Source organism: Rutilus rutilus, assembly GCF_951802725.1.
Source record: "Rutilus rutilus genome assembly, chromosome: 23".
Taxonomy (NCBI): Eukaryota; Metazoa; Chordata; class Actinopteri; order Cypriniformes; family Leuciscidae; genus Rutilus; species Rutilus rutilus.
The window spans coordinates 3,562,084-3,582,500 of record NC_140233.1 but is presented as its reverse complement, the minus strand read 5'-3'; the positions used below and the strand labels follow the sequence as shown (position 1 = coordinate 3,582,500).

The 20,417-nt window shown below is 37.8% G+C and overlaps 2 protein-coding genes across 2 annotated transcripts in view; one reads left to right on the top strand and one right to left on the bottom strand.

The window, feature by feature from the left end:
* Nucleotides 1-2,158, bottom strand: part of ciao2a (cytosolic iron-sulfur assembly component 2A) — a 6,324-nt gene extending 4,166 nt beyond the window's left edge. Inside the window, exons 1-2 of the mRNA XM_084396407.1 lie at nt 1,970-2,158; nt 1,306-1,470 (exon numbers count right to left, since the gene is read on the bottom strand). Coding sequence (XP_084252533.1) covers nt 1,306-1,470; nt 1,970-2,081 — 277 coding nt within the window. The 5' untranslated portion in view covers nt 2,082-2,158. The remainder of the gene's footprint in view (nt 1-1,305; nt 1,471-1,969) is intronic.
* A 707-nt stretch (nt 2,159-2,865) lies between these two features.
* spg11 (SPG11 vesicle trafficking associated, spatacsin) overlaps nt 2,866-20,417 on the top strand; it is a 48,508-nt gene continuing 30,956 nt past the window's right edge. Inside the window, exons 1-11 of the mRNA XM_084397236.1 lie at nt 2,866-3,291; nt 4,002-4,177; nt 8,714-8,941; nt 9,999-10,182; nt 12,182-12,319; nt 12,711-13,084; nt 14,273-14,418; nt 15,092-15,224; nt 16,515-16,670; nt 18,210-18,388; nt 19,470-19,646. Coding sequence (XP_084253362.1) covers nt 3,056-3,291; nt 4,002-4,177; nt 8,714-8,941; nt 9,999-10,182; nt 12,182-12,319; nt 12,711-13,084; nt 14,273-14,418; nt 15,092-15,224; nt 16,515-16,670; nt 18,210-18,388; nt 19,470-19,646 — 2,127 coding nt within the window. The 5' untranslated portion in view covers nt 2,866-3,055. The remainder of the gene's footprint in view (nt 3,292-4,001; nt 4,178-8,713; nt 8,942-9,998; nt 10,183-12,181; nt 12,320-12,710; nt 13,085-14,272; nt 14,419-15,091; nt 15,225-16,514; nt 16,671-18,209; nt 18,389-19,469; nt 19,647-20,417) is intronic.

The following is a 20,417-nucleotide window of genomic DNA, read 5'->3' as shown; positions in this document are numbered from 1 at the left end:
CACATATGCATGTATATATTTAAGATGTGTTTTATATATACAAAATAATTATACACAGTACACACATATATACACAAACTTTTATTTTGGATGCCATTAGAACTAATATATATATATATATATTTATTTTTTTATTCATGTATTATAGCTTATTTAAGTTAACATTATTATTAATAATAATTTTATTTATTTATTATTTTAATTAAAGGTAGTATTTGTCATCCTTCCTTTAATTTATGCAGGATAAAACACTGTGTTGTGAATTTTTATTACTAAAAATAATTTTTATATGTCTCTTGATTTTGAAGTGAAACATGATTCACCCACTATCGCCTGCAGTGGATTGAAATGATTAATAAGTGCAATTATGTATTCGTAAGGTTCACTATATGAAACTCTGTTAACATTCAGACAGTCGAGCTGCACTTGACACTCATTACTCTGATCGTTGGAGCTTCACAACCGTGTTTTCTGCAGCATCAAACACCAGAACGCACTGAATCCTGTTCATTTTTAGTGGGAAAGCAAATATCAGCTCTGTGTAGATTAATATATATATATAATCTGGGAGATTACACTGATCAGACCCTGTACTGAATGCAGTCTGTCGTCTCGTGTCTTTAATCTTGTGTAGTTTTGTGCTTGTTCTTTGTTGCTGTACAGTGTGATTGTGTCGTTGTCAACAAAAGATACGGTGTGTGTTTCCTGCATTGTCTGCTATCTGTGAGGTGCAGTGATGAACGTTTGAGGTCACATGACTGTTTGGTCTTATCATTTCTCACACTCATACATACACTCACACTCTCTCTCTCTCAGACTCTCTCTCTCTCTCTCTCTCTCTCTCTCACACACTCTCACTCTCACACTCTCTCACTCTCTCTCTCACACACTCACTATCTTTGTGGGAACTCTCCATAGATGTAATGTTTTTTATACTGTACAAACTGTATATTCTGTCCCCTTACACTAACCCTACCCATCTCTCACACACACTCACACTAACCCGACCCCTAACCCTACCCATCTCACACACACACACACACTCACCCGACCCCTAAACCTGCCCATCTCACACACACACACACACACACACACACACACACACACACACACACACACACACTAACCCTACCCCTAAACCTACCCATCACACAAAACTTTCTGCATTTTTACATTTTCAAAATATAATCTTGTTTCCTCAGTTTAGGTCCACAGTGACATGAGTCTCCATGAGTGTGTGTGCATTCAGGGTTAATTCCCCCCCGGGATAGAAAAACATGTACACACACACGTACACACACACACCTATCAGCGTGGCCAGAGAGCAGTGTGGGACAGTGGGAGAGAACTTAATGATGATGAGGTATTCCTCGTCTCCGAGCTCCTGCACACACACACACTTCTCCGTCACGACGTCCAGCTCCTCCAGAGTGTTGGGCTTCTCCGGATCACGGATCGTCCGGATCACGTCTGTGAAAACAGAGAGAATCACTCAAAAACAAGGAAAATATCTGTGAAGATATCTAACATTTACCTTGGTTTCCATCAATATACCCAATTCAAAAACTCAAAACTTTGGTACTGTACCATGGTAATACCTTGTTTTGTTGTTGTGGATATGTACTTTGGTAATACGATGGCATTCTTTAAAGTACCAGCCAGGAAAATATAATGGTATATGATTATGGTAATGTTTACCATTGTATACAAATACAATATCATGGAATTTACACCTGACACCATCACTGTACCATGGTATTGTATGGATATGTAAGTTACCATAGTAATATATCATGGTATTCTTTGAAGTAACAGGTATTTGTTATATGAATACGGTAATGATTCCGTCCCATGGTTCACGTTATCTGTAAAATGTAAGTTACCATGGTATTTATTTCCAACTGACACCATCGCTGTAAGTTACCCTGAAACGCCGCAGTACATCTTTGTTAAGGTCATCGTTACTCACCATACACCTCCAGCGCTTTTTCCTCCATCTTATTGCTTCTATTGTCATTCGTCAAGTCAGAAAGTCCCGTGACGATCCTGACTCGGTTCAGTAGTCCGAACACGAGCTCCATGGTCCGGTCCGGTCCATCGCCATTGCTTCAACGGTCACGCGATTCTGCTCTTCCGCGTTCACATAGTCAGACCAGAGCGATCAACAGCCGAGCAGAGAACCGTTCGTGATGACGCGTTTTAACGGTCATCAACATCGTAAATCCTTCAAAGTTATTTTTTTATTATTTTTATTATTTTATGTATGTACATTTATAACACTATACCTTGTATTATATCACCTTTGCATCAAATTACAAGAAACTAGTTAACGCTGCTGTGAGGGTGTTTCTGGGAGTGACATCTTTCTTTCTCTCTTCCGACTGCCGATATCAATCTCTATTTTTCCCCTTCTTTTTTAAAATTGTGAAAACACTATTGTGGAGTTTTTCTTTTGCTATTTGAGCAAGTGGCAACACAAATAATTATTTAATGTAGTCGCTCATTAACGTTGTTAAAATTATTATTATTAATATTATATAAAAATATTCATTATTTCGATTTAGTACGTCATAATTTCGGCTTTTCATCTCATAAATATGAATCAGTATGTCATATTTTAACTTTCTATGCCATAATTCCGATTTAATATGTCATAACTTAGACTTTTCATCTCATAAATATGAATCAGTATGTCATATTTTAACTTTATATGTCATAATTCCGATTTAATATGTCATAACTTCGACTTTTCATCTCATAAATACAACTAGTATGACATATTTTGACTTTTCATGTCACAATTAAATATTATTTGCAAAAGAAACTACGTAGAGGAAATGGGTGCTGTGTTTGACTGGTTTTCCTGCTGTTCACGTGACGAGCATGTGATGATCAGCTGGGGTTTGTTTGCATCATGGAGGCTGGTGTTTTGACTTCAGAACGAACGCTTTAGTTCGTTTTTTGAGGACTTTGTTTTTCCATCTCGGTTGTCTCTTGGTTTGTGTTTCCTGATGAAGGGTGTGTGTTGTTCCTGAGTGACTGACAGCGGTTCGAGATGCTGCAGGTGTTGAGCAGGACAGAGGCGCTGGAGGTGGACCTGCTGCCGGACACTGGTGTGTGTGCAGGTGTTGAGGACTCAGGTGTGTGTGCAGGTGTTGAGGACACAGTGAGGGTCAGGCTCAGTAAAGGCCCGTCAGTGTTGTGTTGTCTGAATGCTGGAGGTGAAGTGACCGTGAGGAACATCTCTGAGAGCATCAGATCCTCGCACACACTACAACACTCCTGCACTGAGTGAGTCTTTCACTGAAAATACTCATATAATACATGTAATAGTTATGCATTTGGTATATGTAACATTGCAGTTAATTGCAGCTGTGTATAGGTCATATTTTAAACTTCTGTTGTTGTTAAATCATGTAAACTACTATGAAGTATATCAAAATATAACTATATTTTATTTAATTGTTACACACACATGCACACACACACACACACACACACACATATATATATATATATACATCAATATACACACTGACACACACACGCACACACATATATATACGCACGCACGCACGCACACACACACACACACACACACATATATATACACACACACAAATATATACACACACATAAACACAGTTATGTTTACTCACACACACATATATACACACTCATATATACATATACACACACACAAACACGCAAATTAACAACAATACTAACAATAACAATATTAATAAATGTATATTCATTATAAGTTTGTAACATTTATAAAAAAATATGATTTATCTTATTATTATTATTATTATCATTATGTATTATTATTACTTAATAATAATACAATTAATGTGTGCAGTATAATTACATTTATTTATGATAATATATACTATTTATAACTATTTAATAAATATAGTGTTTATACAGTTTCTATATTTACATAATATTAAGAACAATAATATTTATTATGATAACGAGTGTTTGTTTGTGCCGTTGAGTTTCCTGTGGGAAGATCTGTCAGATCCCGGTGGTCGTGATGTGAAGCCGAAGCTGCTCCTGCTGGACTCTCAGTGGGATCTGAGGCTGTATGAGCTGGACCCTCAGGATCAGGTGCAGCTCGTGTGTGTGACGCCTTCTGACTCGCTGCTGCGCTGCGTTCAGGACAAACACCCCGGTGAGAGAATACACACACACACACACCTTCACATTAGTGCTGGGCGGTGTGACCATAAATACAGTACCAGTCAAAAGTTTGGAAACATTACTATTTTTAATGTTTTTGAAAGAAGTCTCTTATGCTCATCAAGCCTGCAGTTAAAAAAAAAAAAACAGTAATATTATGAAATATTATTACAATTTAAAATAATGGTTCTCTTTTTTAATATATTTTAAAATGTAATTTATTTTTGTGATGCAAAGCTGAATTTTCATCAGCAAGTACTCCAGTCTTTGGTGTCTTATGATCCTTCAGAAATCATTCTAATATGATGATTTGATACTCAGTTATTATCAATGATGGAAACAGTTGTGCTGTTTAATATATTTTTTTGGAATACTTTTTTCAGGATTCATTGATGAGTAAAACGTTAACAGCATTTATTCATAAAAACAGCATTTATTCAAAATAGAAACATTTCTAACAATATAAATCGTTACCATCACCTTTTATCAATTTAACGCATCCTTGTTGAATTAAAGTACTAATTTCTTTAAAAAAAAAAGTTATTGTTCCCAAACTTTTGAACGGTAGTGTACAGGGCTCCAGACTAACTTTTTTTATTAGGAGCGCTGTAGCCCCTGACTTAAAATTTTAGGAGCGCAAGCAGAAAATTTAGGGGCACACCTTCACATTTTCCCCCTAAATAACTATTACAGACAAATGCTTTGATAATAAATAGATTAAGCGTACAGAAATTATGGTGCAATTTTATTTTAAGATCACAGGGCTCCAGACTAACATCTGAGGGCCGCGGCTCTAAGTTCTACAGAAAGTATTTGGTAGCACTGTGGGATGACAAAGCACTGAGATAAATTTGAGGTGTATAGATAAAGTTAAAATTAATTATTATCCTTCATAATGTCTTAATATTATTTCAAAAGCAAAATGAGTGACAAAATAGATATTAGGGAGTGAAAATAGCCAATAAGCACCCTCAGCAGCTGTTTACAATGGTAATTTAGTCTTCTTTTAAAAAAAAATAAGTGTGAGTTTTCCTACTTCTTGAAACTTTCAGTTTTATAAATAGAGACAATCTTTAAAGGATGAACAAAAATGTTTTGGTCGACACATTAAAAAAAAAAAACATTTTAATAGGATATAGTTTTGAAGTGCTGTAAAAAGATGTGTAGGCTACTTTCATAACCACAGTATACCATAGTTATAGTTATGCCTGGTTCAGAAGACGCAATTTTTTTGTCTGTTACTATAGTCAATGTATCAGATTACACGATTTCGACTCCTAAAAATCTTGTCATGTCCTGGACAAGAAACATTGTCAGACTACACATTGCTTTACAATCTCGAGCCGTCTCACACACATATTCACTCGCACATGTACACACGCACTCACTCACATACACGCACATAGACTAACGCACGCACGCACGCACACACTCACTCACTCTCTCGCGCACACACTCTCTCACTCTCTCTCTCTCGCTCGCTCGCTCGCTCACTCACTCACTCGCGCGCGGGCGCACACACACACACACACACACACACACTCATTCACTCGCGCGCACACACACACTCATTCACTCGGAACCCTTCATGGAGGACCGTTAAAAAATTAAACATGCTAGTCTTCTTGTCGTGATGTCGTAAACAAAGCATCGCAGACGCGACGTCGGTTGTCGCCCACTATGAACGAGATGAAATTTACTGGTCGCACATGTGCGACTGGATGTAAAATTTAGTCGCACACTCTCAAATTTTGGTCGCAAAATGCGACCATTTGGTCGCAGTCTGGAGCCCTGGTGTATATTGTTACAAAAGATTTCTATTCTAAATAAATACAGTTCTTTTTAACTTTTTATTCATCAAATAATCCTGAAAAAAGTATCTCAGGTTATAAAAAAAATATTAAGCAGCACAACTGTTTCCAACATTGATCATAAATCAGCATATTAGAATGATTTCTGAAGGATCATAAGACACCAAAGACTGGAGTACTTGCTGATGACAATTAAGCTTTGCATCACAAAAATAAATTACATTTTAAAGTATATTAAAAAAAGAACCATTATTTTAAATTGTAATAATATTTCATAATATTACGTTTTTTTTTTTTTTTTTTTTTTTTTTAACTGCAGGCTTGATGAGCATAAGAGACTTCTTTCAAAAGCATTAAAAATAGTAGTGTTTCCAAACTTTTGACTGGTACTGTATTTATCACGGTATTTTTTTAAATTATACCGGTTTCACAGTATATTACTTTTTTTTTTTTTTAACCATGACTGGGTGTTAAACACATTTTCTACTTATTGAGAGAGGAAATCCTGCAGTAGATTTACTTAGAATGCCCTATTTTACTGTCGTGAGTGAATAGAAACATTTATTACCCACAATCCATTGCGATTTGGAGGAGGAACTACAAACACGAGGTGAAAAGCGTTAAAAACTACAAAACACGGCGGATATGCGCGACCGACGGTGAGAGGTTCAGATAAAGCTTTGAATGACTAACCTGATAGAAAAAATACTTATTTTATGTTCTCCATGTTATATTTCATCTGCAATAATAATGTGGACTTTTATAAAGATCCGTTTGGCCATTAACTTTTAAATGCATCATTAATAATGCATTAATATGAGGAGAGTCTCCGCATGGAAGACCCGCGACTGCAGATCAACGTGCTTCTGCTTTTCTCTCCGTTATGGTTGGAAATGATTTTTTTAATTGTTTTTTAATGATTTTAACTGTGAAAAGATGATTGACAGGTCAGTTTACAGTGACAGGATGACAGAGAGCGACCGTTAAACACAATTCGTTAGCCTCATAGCATAATTGCCTAAGTCATATTTCAATGTTTTTGGAAAACAAGACAAGTTTTGCAGCAGTGGTAGGACAGTAAAGTTAGGCAGATATCACAATTTGGCCAAAAAATGACTTAGGCTATTATGCTATGAGGCTAACGAATTGTATGATGTGATGTGTGTCCCAAAGCTTGCCTACTCTTCTGATACACACTCAAAAGTATCTACTTTTTCTTCACAAAAAGAGTACATACTTTTAGGGCGAATAGTAGGCGAATTGAGACGGAGCACATGTTGAGAAGAGGTAATTGGAGCTGCTAAAACACACAAACACACACACCAGAGAATGTCTAATAAGGGGAGAAGTGTCACTCTCTGTAAACTTCCGGCTTCTGAACTGGTTGCAGTTCCACTCTGGCTCCACATGAGGGCGCTCACAGGACGAGTGCAGTTCCACTCTGGCTCCACATGAGGGCGCTCACAGGACGAGTGCAGAATGAATGGAGGTCTATGGCGCTATATCCCTCAAAATCCACTTTTCTCAGGATATAAGTTTTTGTCTAGTAATTTGAATGTTGTATTCGAAAGGAGATGCAAAGAAATTACACATTGCTGGGTGTTAGATTTTTTTAGAGTCACTTATTTGCTTTAAAAAGTCTTTTAAAATGTCATCAATGACGTCATACACATCGTACAACCAGAGATACTGCTTTACGGTAATCCTTCAGTCACTTTGGTGCTTTCGCGCTCTGCACTTTCTTTTCTCTCGAGGCATCGACAACACAGCTGACACAGGTAAACACACACAGCTGACACAGGTAAACACACAACACAGCTGACACAGGTAAACACACAACACAGCTGACACAGGTAAACACACAACACAGCTGACACAGGTAAACACACACAGCTGACACAGGTAAACACACAACACAGCTGACACAGGCAAACACACAACACAGCTGACACAGGTAAACACACAACACAGCTGACACGGAAATACACGTGCTAGAAGAGTTCTAGTTTTGTTGTTTTAAAAGACCACACCGAAAATACACACACACACACACACACGATGCCATCAAGCGGTATCTCTGGTCGTAATCAGTCCTTCACTGACCAATCAGCGTTCATTAGCAGAATGCTAGCGTGTTATGGGCAACAACAACTCAACCTGTAAGAAATCGAAAGGACATAAGTACTCGTTCATTCAACTTTCGACCTATAACCCATGTTGAACTTGCAAAACCTACAATCAAATCTGAGATTTCTCAACGGCAATCGGGTGAAAGAGACAAATTTAGCCGTCTAGCCCCATAGACTCCCATTCATTCTGCACTCATGGGCGATCGCCCCCAGTGGAGCTCTGGTGGAACTACAACCAAAATTCTGTAAAATAGGACTGAATAGGGAGTGGCCAGGCTCTCCGTGGACGGGCTCTGACACACACACACACACACACGTTCTTAAAGCTCTGCCTTCTGTGCCGGGAGCAGCAGCTCATTTGCATTTAAAGGGACACACACAAAACAACGCGTTTTTGCTCTCCCTCAAAAAGTGACCATTTTTAAATGCTATAAAAATATCTGTGGGGTATTTTGAGCTAAAACTTCACACACACACTCTGGGGGAATAATACAAAGACTTAGTTTACATCTTGTAAAAAGGGGCATGACACCACCCCTTTAAACCCTGCTGTGCATGATGTGTGTGATCGCCCACTGTCCTCCTCAGATGTGTGTGAGCTGCTCTCTCTCTCTCCACTGAGCTTCACTGATGGTCTGTGTGTTCTGCTGGTCAACACTTCTGTCCTGCTGACGCTGCGCTGGACCGGCGAGACCTCGAGCCTCGACACACACTCCTCCTGCCACCTCGACACACCGATCCCGACGGGTTTATCCTGTGTGGATCAGCGGCTCTGTCGGGGAACGCTGTTCCTCCTTCTCAGCACTGGACTCGCGTGTATCCTTCAGTCAGAGACATGACAGGCCTTCTCTGAACCAGACATGCTGCAGTTCACCTTTGAGATGGTTGAGGTTTATTTATGGACATATTTATAGAACATATTTTTATTGTAATTGTACAAAAAACACAGTTCAGTGCGACATGCACAGCACAAGTCTATCAAATCGGCTACATAAAATTATAATGAAAACGTTATAATTGTGTGTTTGAGACGTGGTGAGACTTTTGTTTTTGTAATCAGGCTCTCAAAAATTATATAAAAATTTGGATTTAGATTTATCGGCCAATATATCGGTTATCGGCTTTCAGATATAAAGAGTTATCGGTGTCGGCCAAAATTTTCATAGCGGTGCATCTCTACTATATACTTAGATATTATTATTATTATTATTATTATTACATTTATAAAATTATATTATTGTAATTGTACATACATGAATCAGTCTAGAAGATAATTAAACAAGGCTTGTGAAACACCAAATTCAAAATATTTGTTTATATTTTTTTTCCTTTTTGATTTTGAAGTGAAAAGTGAATATATAATATAATGTATAAAAAACTTTATATATATATATAAATTTTTCATTATATTAAACAATTTAAAATAATATCATATTTAAAAAAAATCTTAAGTATTCCAAACTTTTAAATTATATTAAATAATTAATGTAATATAATATTTTTTTAAAATCTCTTAAGTATTTCAAACTTTTACACACACTACTGGTCAAAAGTTTGGAGTAATTACTTTTTTTTATGTTTTTGTATGTATATATGTCTCTTATGTCATTTCTGTTTGTGTTTATTATTACACAACTAATTTTTTATTACAAAATTACAAATTACAATTCAAAGATTTCATTATATTAAAAAAATGCAATTATTTGCTCAAAAACTTTTTTTTTAAATTTATTCTCAGTGGTTTTAAAAATACTACCATAATGTAAATACTTTTTATTTATTTATTTAGTAATTATTGAATTAATGTCTCTTTTGAAATGTGTATACTTGAGTTTTGAGCTTGAGCTGTGTTCTCCTTGACGCTGTGTGTCAGACGTGTTCGACAGCACTGATGGGAAGCTCCTGGCGACGGTGGACTTCCTGTTATACTGCGGTTCAGCAGACGTTTCTCCATCCGTCTCCTTCTGTCTGATCCAGATCTCACATGATCTCAGTACAGCGGTGACCGTGACCCGGCAGAACCAGGCCCTCGCCCTCGACCTCAACCACTACTTCCGGTGCATATTCAATTCTGCTATTATTAATATTATACAGTCCATATTGGACAATATTGGACAATCCAACCGTCTCCATTGAGCTTGTATTGTGTGAAGCTGCCTCCTCGTCATTTATGACTTATAACAAAAAACAGAGCAACGTCTGAAAGCTGCTCTGTGACGGGGTGTACAGCAAACTAGCTAAACAACCCAGAAATACGTTTTTATAAACTGTCGAACACAAAAAATAGCGTTTAAGGACACATAAGTGGAGACAGGCTGGAGCGAATGGGTAAATAGTGTGATCCTGACACTCAGTATGCACTACGCAGAGGTGGACAGGAACAAAGTACATTTACTTGAGTACTGTACTGAAGTACACTTTTTGAGTATCTGTACTTGAGTATTATTTTCTCTGGAAACTTTTTACTTTAACTTCACTACATTTTAAAGACAAATATCGTACTTTTTACTCCACTACATTTGTGTCAAGGAGTAGAAAGTAGTAACGTCAGTCAGGCGTTGCGTTTTGGTTGGAACGTCTGTCCAATGTTATAACGTCAATCCGGCGTTGGATTCTGACATCAACCTGATTTTCATTTTCAACGTTGGGTTTGATCTTCTAAATATGAATTTTGTCATTGTTTTGTAGCACACTAGCTTATAGATAACAGTAAGGCTAACATATTCATACTAAAAGCCCAAAAAAACTTTAAATAGGGCACTGCCACTGGGTGTCCGAAACCATTGTGGACGTTATTGAGTGATTTATTCAATCTCACATTCAATCCCACTGGAACTGTGTTCTAGAAATACATGTGATATTGATATGAGGGAAGGCAGGCATAGATTCAGAGGCATAAGCTACTGTAAGTATTACACACAACAATGCAACAATAATAAAACAATGCATTGACATTTACTTTTGATACTTAAAGGGATAGTTCACTTTGAAATAAAATTTTGGTATGTTTTAGCTTACCTCAAGGGCATCCAAGATGTAGGTGTCTTTGTTTCCGCAGTAGTTTCAATTTTGATATTTTTAGGTCAAACCGTTCTTGTCTGTCAGTCATATAATGCAGGTCGATGGTCACTGGCTCAAAACACAAGCACAGAGTCCAAATTAAAACAATTCCCCATCATAAGTACACATTGATGGCCTAAGACACGAAACGAGCGGTTTGTGTGAGAAAACGAACAGTATTTATATCGTTGTTATCTCTTGAACACAGCACACGTCCAAATGATCTGACGGCGCGGGCGGGTATAGATATATACATAGATGTCGCCTTGGCTACTGCAGTTCATTGGAACGAAACCGTAGCCAAGCGACATCTAGAGATGCATTATATGACTGACAGACAAGAACGGTTTGACCTAAAAATATCAAAATTGAAACTACTGCGGAAACAAAGACACCTACATCTTGGATGCCCTTGAGGTAAGCTAAAACATATCAAAAATTAATTTCAAAGTGAACTATCCCTTTAAGTGCTTTTAAAAACAAGCACTTCTGTACTTTTACTTCAGTAAAAATCGGTCTTTACAACTTTTACTTGTAACGGAGTAATATTTGACCAGTAGTATCTGTACTTTCACTCAAGTAAGGAAGTTGTGTACTTTGTCCACCTACGTGTGGAGTAGTCACTGGTAAGTCAAATATCCAAATGTCAGTTTTATATATTATATTTCTGTAAGGTTCACTCTCCTGTCACCGATAACGTTCCCCTCAGTGGCGTACGTTAGTTCTCAGAGTAATACGACATGTTGCGCTCGGTCTCAATCGCCTGTATCCACTTTTGTGTCCTTAAACGCTTTATAATCCGTTATTGTTTTCCGTTGAAAAATCCGTTGTGTTTTTCATATATTTGTTTACCTATATAAATACTATATATATTATATAAATAAAGTATAATTAAAATGAAGCATCTATATATATATATATAACATTGCGATTAAATAACGTGTAGTAAACTGCAATTTCCAGATCTATTTCCTATTGTTTTTGTGTGTATTTCAGGATGTATCCAGATCACTTGTGTTGTCGCGCTGCCCCTAATCCACCGTCTCTCGTGCCCAGTGAATCATGGGATCAGGACAGCATCGCAAGCTCCGCCCACAACCTGACCATACTGGATAAACCCTTTCAAACAGACAGGTACTGTTGTGTGACCCTGGACCACAAAACCAGTCACAAGGGTCATCTTTTGAAAATTGCCTTTAAATTTGTCCATTTATGTTCGAGATTGTGCTGCATTCACTCACAAAAATAAGTGTTTTATATATTTACAGTAGGAAATGTATAAAATATCTTCATGGAACATGATCTTTACTTAATATCCTAATGATTTTTGGTATAAAAGAAAAATCGATCATTTTGACCCATACAATTGGCTATTGCCACACATATACCCGTGCGACTCGAGACTGGTTTTGTGGTCCAGGGTCACATATAAATCTGACTTCGTACTTTATAATGCAACATAATGCATCTCCATAATGCAACACTATCTAACACTTCATTTCCCGGGCCGTTTAAATGTGTTCAGGTCGTGGGAGTCGCGTCTGTCGTTGCTGTATAGTCGATGTAAAGGCCCGGTTCGCCCGGGTCGCAGGTTCCCCTGGTTCAGAGACTTCACACACATCGAGTGCCGACGGGCGGCCGCCACTGCCAAACTCTCCCAGTCCTCCGTGAAGCCAGGGGGCGCTGTGACGTGTTTCACCGTGCCGGAGAGAGCCACGCCGACGGGCCTGAACGTGTCTGAGTTCTCCGCGCTGGTTACGTTCGTTTCTCCTGCGAACGCGAACACGGTTCTGGCCTACTGGGATCTGGAGGGTCAAAGCGTCACGTACCAGCGGTCAGACGCTCCTGCCGTACCCGTCCGGAGATCTGACGACGAACACCTGTGTCTGTTACTGAAGGGTGAGACACTTAATCTGTTGATCTGACCTCTGACCTTATGCCACATGTCAAAATATTACCTGTTTCTATTTTAAAGTTTCCTAATGTTGTTGTGGAGTCTCCTACAACAGGTTGACATGCATCAAAGGTCAAAAAACTGTTTAATTTTCTCATAATATACATTTGCACATCAATGATTCTCAAACGACTCGTCAGATGAATCAATCTCTCTAAATCCCTCCTTTCCGCGAGCTACTCTGCTCTGATTGGCCAGACAGCTCAGTCTGTTGTGATTGGTTTACCGCGTACAGCGCGTCGAAAACAAAAACGCTCATTGCCATAACATCGTCAGCTGTTCTGAGGCTTCGGACACTGTAAACTAAACACAGTAATGAACGATGTCGTCGATTTTACCAATGCGAGCGCGAGTCCGATGATGAAACACTGGAAGAACTAGTTATTGAACCCAAACCTCCATCTCATTTATTGATTTACATAAGCATTTATTTAAACATAAGCATTTATGCAAATATTTATTTAAGCATTTATTTATCCATTATAAATCTTTCATAATTTTTTTAGCATTTATTCAAGCTTTTTAATTTAAGCATTTGTTTAAACATTTATTTAAGCATTTTTTTATTTAAGCCTTTATTTAAAATTTACAGTATTAAACATTTAAACATTTATGTATTTAAGAATCCATTAATTTATTTAGGCGTTTGTTTAAACATCAGCATTTATGTAAATATTTATTAAGGCATTTATTTATCCATTAAAGCATTTTTGTTCATTCAAGAATTTATTTAAATAATTATTTAATATTTGTATTTTTTTAGCATTTATTCATTCATTTATTTATGCATTTATTTATTTAACCATTTTTTAAGTATTGTAATATTATTTGTACTGCCTTTTAAATATGTATGACATACTTTTGTATTGTGATACAAAATAAAATAAAAACCATCTGAGAGTATTCATGGAAATTACTAATATGGCTTGATTTTCTTTATGCAAAATATAAATGTATTTTATTTTTTATTTTTTGCTTACGATTAGGTTAATGTCAGCTGGTATATAAATAAGATTTGATTGTGTGCTTACAAAAAATACTGTGATGGTACCATGGTACACTGACTGTATTGCCATGTTACATTGAGTGTATATCATGTTACTGAATGATGTGTGTGTGTGTGTGTGTTTTAGCGTCGGGTCTGTCGGTGGTTCTGTTCTGTGTGACGCAGGAGGAACTGTTGAACCGGCTGATGGTTTTTGGCACCGCTGGTACGGTCGACTCGCTCTGCCATCTGAACGCATGGGGACGCTGTTCAATACCCATACATGCCCTACAGGTACACACACACAAGCTATGCCATTTCATCCAAATATTATTCATGAAACTCAGAGAATAATGCGTTTAAGAGGACCTATTCTGCTATCTTTATCTTTCTTTAGTGTATAATGTTGCTGTTTGAGCATGAAAACGTTCTTCTCTATATCAGTGTCAGTGTTTCTGAACTCATTGTAGTCTTGAGTTTCTTCCGGGAACGAACACATCGCAATATTCCTCATTATAATAATTCATTCGCAGAATAAAGGGGCGGGGCCTGGTTGAGTTAGTTAGTAGTGTGTTGAAACATTTCCCAAACACACTTAAAGCGCTCGACCAATCACAACACACTGCTCCAGCCGACCAATCAGAGCACAGTGTGCTTTTCAGAAGGAGGGGCTTCATAGAGACAGGAAGTAAACAGAGTGTTACTGACAGACTGGGAAGAGAGGAGCCGCAACAATGGGGAATATGAGGAAAATAATCAACATTCAAGCAGGAAAACCTTTTCTAGTAGAGCCTAACAACAACATCAAGACTGTAAAAGGGGCATAATAGGTCTTTAAGAAATTCAAGGCTGTTTTTATGGTTTAAAGTGCCTAAAACCCTTTAATTCATTGTTCACACAACCTCAAACTTGGCTGCATTGTGTCTGAAATGTCAGTAAGTCTATATGAATATGATGTTCATTTCAGGCCGGCCTCAAGAACCATCAGCTGGATACGGTTGATTTCTTCCTGAAGAGTAAGGAGAATATCCTGAGCCCCGCGCCTGGGTTTGTTCTGCCCGATCAAACGCCGGTCGTCTCGACCCAAACGCAGCTGAGGAGTAAGACACCCGCTTTAATGAGGTCTTCTGATCCTAACCACCTTCTCCCCCCGCTGCTCAATTAAACCATCAGAAGAAGACTTCTCTCAGATCTGCCAGGTTATTGAAGGGCAGGAGAAACGGCATCAATGTTAAACTGGAGAGCGTCTTTTTAGCTCATGACCTCGGTGATTGGATCTCATGAAATATGAAATAGGTCTTACTTCAGTCACAAAAAAGCAAAAGAAAAACATAGAATTTACGACAGATATATGTAAAATATATATAATATAGAAAAATAATATTATATAATTAGAAATCCACAATATATCGGCCACCATATCGGTATCGGCCGATATATGTTCATTTTTAATGTTATAGTTATCGGTCCAATAAGAACATTTGGCCGATATATTAAAGCTGATAATAATGGATTATTTCCTTCAGCTGAGAGACTTCAGGTGCGCACTGTTCAACATGTTTTTGAATTGCTTGAAATATGATTGAAATCACTTCAAAAAAGGAAAAAAGTGTGAAGTGCAGCGTAAGTGGCTTTTAATGGTGAGACTTTTGATTTTGTAATCAGGCTCTTAAAAATTATATAAAAAAATTATCTCTGTCTCCTCTCCACCAGTAAGCTGGTGTGTGGTGGGCGTTCTGGCGCAATATGGCTGCCGTCGCATCATCCAAGTGGATGCTGCACATTGGTGGTGGTTGAGGAGATTGCCCCTTCTATGTAAAGCGCTTTGAGTGCCGAGAAAAGCGCTATATAAATGTAATTAATTATTAATTATTATTATTAAAAATTTGGATTTAGATTTATCAGCCCATATATCGGTTATCAGCTTTCAAATATAAAGAGTTAATGGTTATCGTATCTGCCAAAATGTTCATATCGGTGCATCTCTAATTATACTAAATAATATTAGAATGATTTATGAAGGATCATGTGACACTGAAGAATAAAGTAATGATGCTGAAAGCTTTGATCACAAAAACAAATTGCATTCTAAAATATATTCACATAGAAAAAAGTTATTTTTAAATTGTAATGATATTTCACTGTTTTTACTGTATTTTTTATCAAATGAATGCAGCCTTGGTGAGCAGAAGAGACTCTTTCACACGTTAAACAGTCGTAATTATTCCACACTTCTGACCGTGTGTGTGTGTGTGTGGGCATGTTTAGGGGTCAGGTTAGTGTAAGGGAATAGAATATACAGTTTGTACAGTATAAAAACCATTATATCTATGGAATGTCCCCGTTTAGATAGCTAAGTAAATGTGTGTGTGTGTGTGTGTGTGTTTCAGATGTTCAGGCTCTGTGTCCGGCGCTGGATCTGCTGCGTTCTGCCATACGGGACACACACACAGAAGCCCAGAGTCATCAGTTCTGTGAACAACTGCTGAGCATCACGCTGACCTTCCTCAACACACAAACCAAAGTCCTCCTCACCAGCGCACACGGTAAACACACATGCCATCTCAGAGAAGTGAGCGCTTATTCTGAGATGTGAAACTGACATGTGTGTTCAGGGTTCGTACAAAGTGCTTGAATTATATATATATTTTTTTATTTAAATCCTGGAAAACCCTTGAAAACAGCAATTTTTATGAATAATTACTTGAAAAGTGCTTGAATTATTGAAAGACCATGGGCCCTATCCTGCACCCAGCGCAATTGACTTTGTACAGCGACGCATGTTTCATTCCTATTTTCCACCCGATGCACAGTGGACTTTTCCCTCCACAGACGCACGTCGGTAAATTAGGGAATGAACTTGCGCTCCCGGGGGCGGTTCAGCGAAAAGAGGAGGCGTGTTCCGGCGCAAACGTTCCCTGGTGCTATTTTGCAGTTTCAGAAAACAATTCCGCCACAGACCAGGAGAAACCTCGTCTAAAGTCAGCGGCGCGTTCAGATGCTATTTTAAGGGCGCATGCTTGGCCATAATGTAGCGTGTGCACAACACACACACACTTTGCTTCTCTCATCTACACACAGACGCAGCAGTTCTCATTTTTAGAAAACCATACATTATTACAAGGAAAAATATTCCACACGAGGGAAATCATTGTGGTGTCCATGAAGATGTGAAAAAATATGCATAAATCTAGCTTACACATTTACCCAAATTATTATACGCCTGTTTAACCGAAGCTAATTTGGGTGTGTTTCTCCATCCCCAATGTCACTTCTCTGTGTTTTACGGCCCTGACGAGAACGTCGGTCTCCTCGGCTGTGAACCGCTCCTGGCGTGCGTCTGGCAAATCCGCCGTTATAATAGCAATCCGCCATGGAACAAGTGCACCTGCTCTTAAAGGGAATGTGAGATGATGCTCTGATTGGTTTATTTCACGTTACACCCAAACCACACCTATGAGTAATGAAGCTACTTCAGACCAACCCATTTTAGATTTGCGTCGGGCGCAAGAGTCATTTATCCCGCCGGTATAATAGCAACAAGATCCGAGATCCGCCCACAAAGTTACTTGCGTTTCGCGTTTGATACTTGCGTTTCAGATCGTTAAAATAGGGCCCCATGTATGCATGTACATATGAAATTAGTGTTTAATTTATTCGGGAAAAAAAACACATACGTTCTTTTCACGCAAAATTAATGCTGCCGCTCGTCTGATATAGATTTTGAGCCATTTCACATGGCTACTAGCGTGATGTTGCTCATATATTCCCAAGTGTATGATAAAACTTTCATTCTTCAGGTCAATCACATATTCATTGGGGAAAAAATCTGTTTGAATGAAGCAATCATTCATATCCTTATAATGGTTAGGGGATTTCCTATGACGGGCTTGAATAGGATTTTGAAATCCAATTAAAATTGCATTTCTGGAATACCTTTTTTTTAGAATATGAAAGTTAATGAAGATATTGTTTGATAAATGAGATTTCTGATTGTATTCCTTGAAAACCAAGAACAGTAGTGCTTGAAAAGTCCTGGAGTTTGATATGACCGTGTCTGTACGAACACTGTGTGTTGTGTGTAGAGCTGGACGTGAACCGGCAGGAGTGTGTGCAGATTTTATACGGCTACATCTCTGATCTGCGCGGGTTCATGAAGAAGTTCCCCTGGGCAGATGGAGGTGAAACACCGGTGTGTGTGAGTCCTCGAGCTCCAGCGTCCAGCGCCGGCACCGACCCGGAGTGGCAGTCGCTGTCTGATGAGGTCAGTCAACGAAACACTCGAGACACGAGCCATGCCTAAAGAAAGAGTCAGAAGCTCCTGCATCCTTTTCCATGAAACATGACATCAGGCCTGATATGTGTATATGTATGTATGTATGTGTGTGTGAGAGTGTGTGAGAGTGGGTGTGTGTGAGAGTGGGTGTGTGTGTGTGTGAGTGAGTGGGTGTGTATAAACAAATGCACACACACATTGTAGTTTTATTCTTTGTGTGCATTTCAGGAAGCGCTGTATTGATATACAGATATAGATCTGACTGTCTTTGCCGCCATCTATTGGTGTAACAATGTAACTTTCACTGAAGTCAGAATCACAACCACTAACAGACCTGTTCTCAATACCAAATACAGCATATTAATTATATAAAATAAAATATTATTTACTTATCTATAATATTTAAAGTCCCCCTGTGGTGAAAATCCAGCTTTTAATGTTGTTTATGTGTCTATGTGGTGTTTTTAATATGCTATAATATGCTATGTACACGATCTACGTACACGATCTACGTACATGAGCACTGACAGATCTCTGAAAACGTCTAAACAAATGGTCAAATTTTTTTAATCGCGCATTTGAGGTCTAAACAACTACATTCTCGTCTAAAAAACTCTTAAAACTACATTCCGTGACTCAATAACAGTAGCTTTTGTTAAATTATAGTAGTTTTGCTCCTCCACCATCGACGCTTTCTGTGAGAAGCCAGTTTAGATGCGGCAGAAACAAGCCGAGTCATACAGATTGTGAAACGGTTTCCGTGTGATATCAGAATATTGCATGGCTGGAAAAGGCTCTCAGCCAATCAGATTTGAGAACCAGGGCCCAGTCGCATAAACGTAGCCATTATGTTAACACTGTGTCTTAAGAACTTGTACGAACAGCTAGCAGTTAGCTAGGGGTAATCAGTCTTACTTTTCGGTATCAAATTAGACCAATCTATGTTTTTATGTAGCTCACTTGAAAAAGATATAACAGTCTTAAAAGAAAAAAATGTATGACTAACTTGTAAGACTAGTCTTTTATGCAGTTGTTTATGCAACTGTGTGTGTGTGTGTGTGTGTTTCAGGGTGTTGTGCAGCACGCTATATTAAGCAGAAGGATCCCACAAGCGCAGGCTTTTCTACGCAGACGTGGCTCTGTTGAATGCAGTTTGGAGGACATCAGGAAGACAGGATTGAGACACACCTTTACCTGTCTCACTCACAGAGACCTGGAGCAGGCTAAAACACTGCTGACTAACATGGTACACACACACACACACACGATCAAACAAACAGCTTGAATACTGGACACTGCTGTTGAAAAGTTTGGGGTCGGGAAAGACTGTTTAATGTTTCTGAAAGAGTCTCTTCTGCTCAACAAGACTGGATTTATTTGATTAAAAACACAGTAAAATTTGTGAAATATTATTACATTTTAAAATAATGTGAATAAATGTTAAAATGTAATTTATTCCTGTGATCAAAGCTGAATGTTCAGCATCATTACTCCAGTCTTCAGTGTCACATGATCCTTCACAAATCATTCTAATATGATGATTTGATGATCAAGAAACATTCATGATGATTATCAATGTTAAAAACGGTTTCGTATTTACAGTACCAGTCAAAAGTTTGGAAACGTTACTATTTTTTATGTTTTTGAAAGAAGTCTCTTATGCTCATCAAGCCTGCAGTTAAAAAATAATGGTTCTCTTTTTTAATATACTTTAAAATGTAATTTATTTTTGTGATGCAAAGCTGAATTTTCATCAGCAAGTACTCCAGTCTTTGGTGTCTTATGATCCTTCAGAAATCATTCTAATATGCTGATTTATGATCAATGTTGGAAACAGTTGTGCTGCTTAATATTTTTTTTATAACCTGAGATACTTTTTTCAGGATTATTTGATGAATAAAAAGTTAAAAAGAACTGTATTTATTTAGAATAGAAATCTTTTGTAACAATATACACTACCGTTCAAAAGTTTGGGAACAATAACTATTTTTTTTAAAAGAAATTAGTACTTTAATTC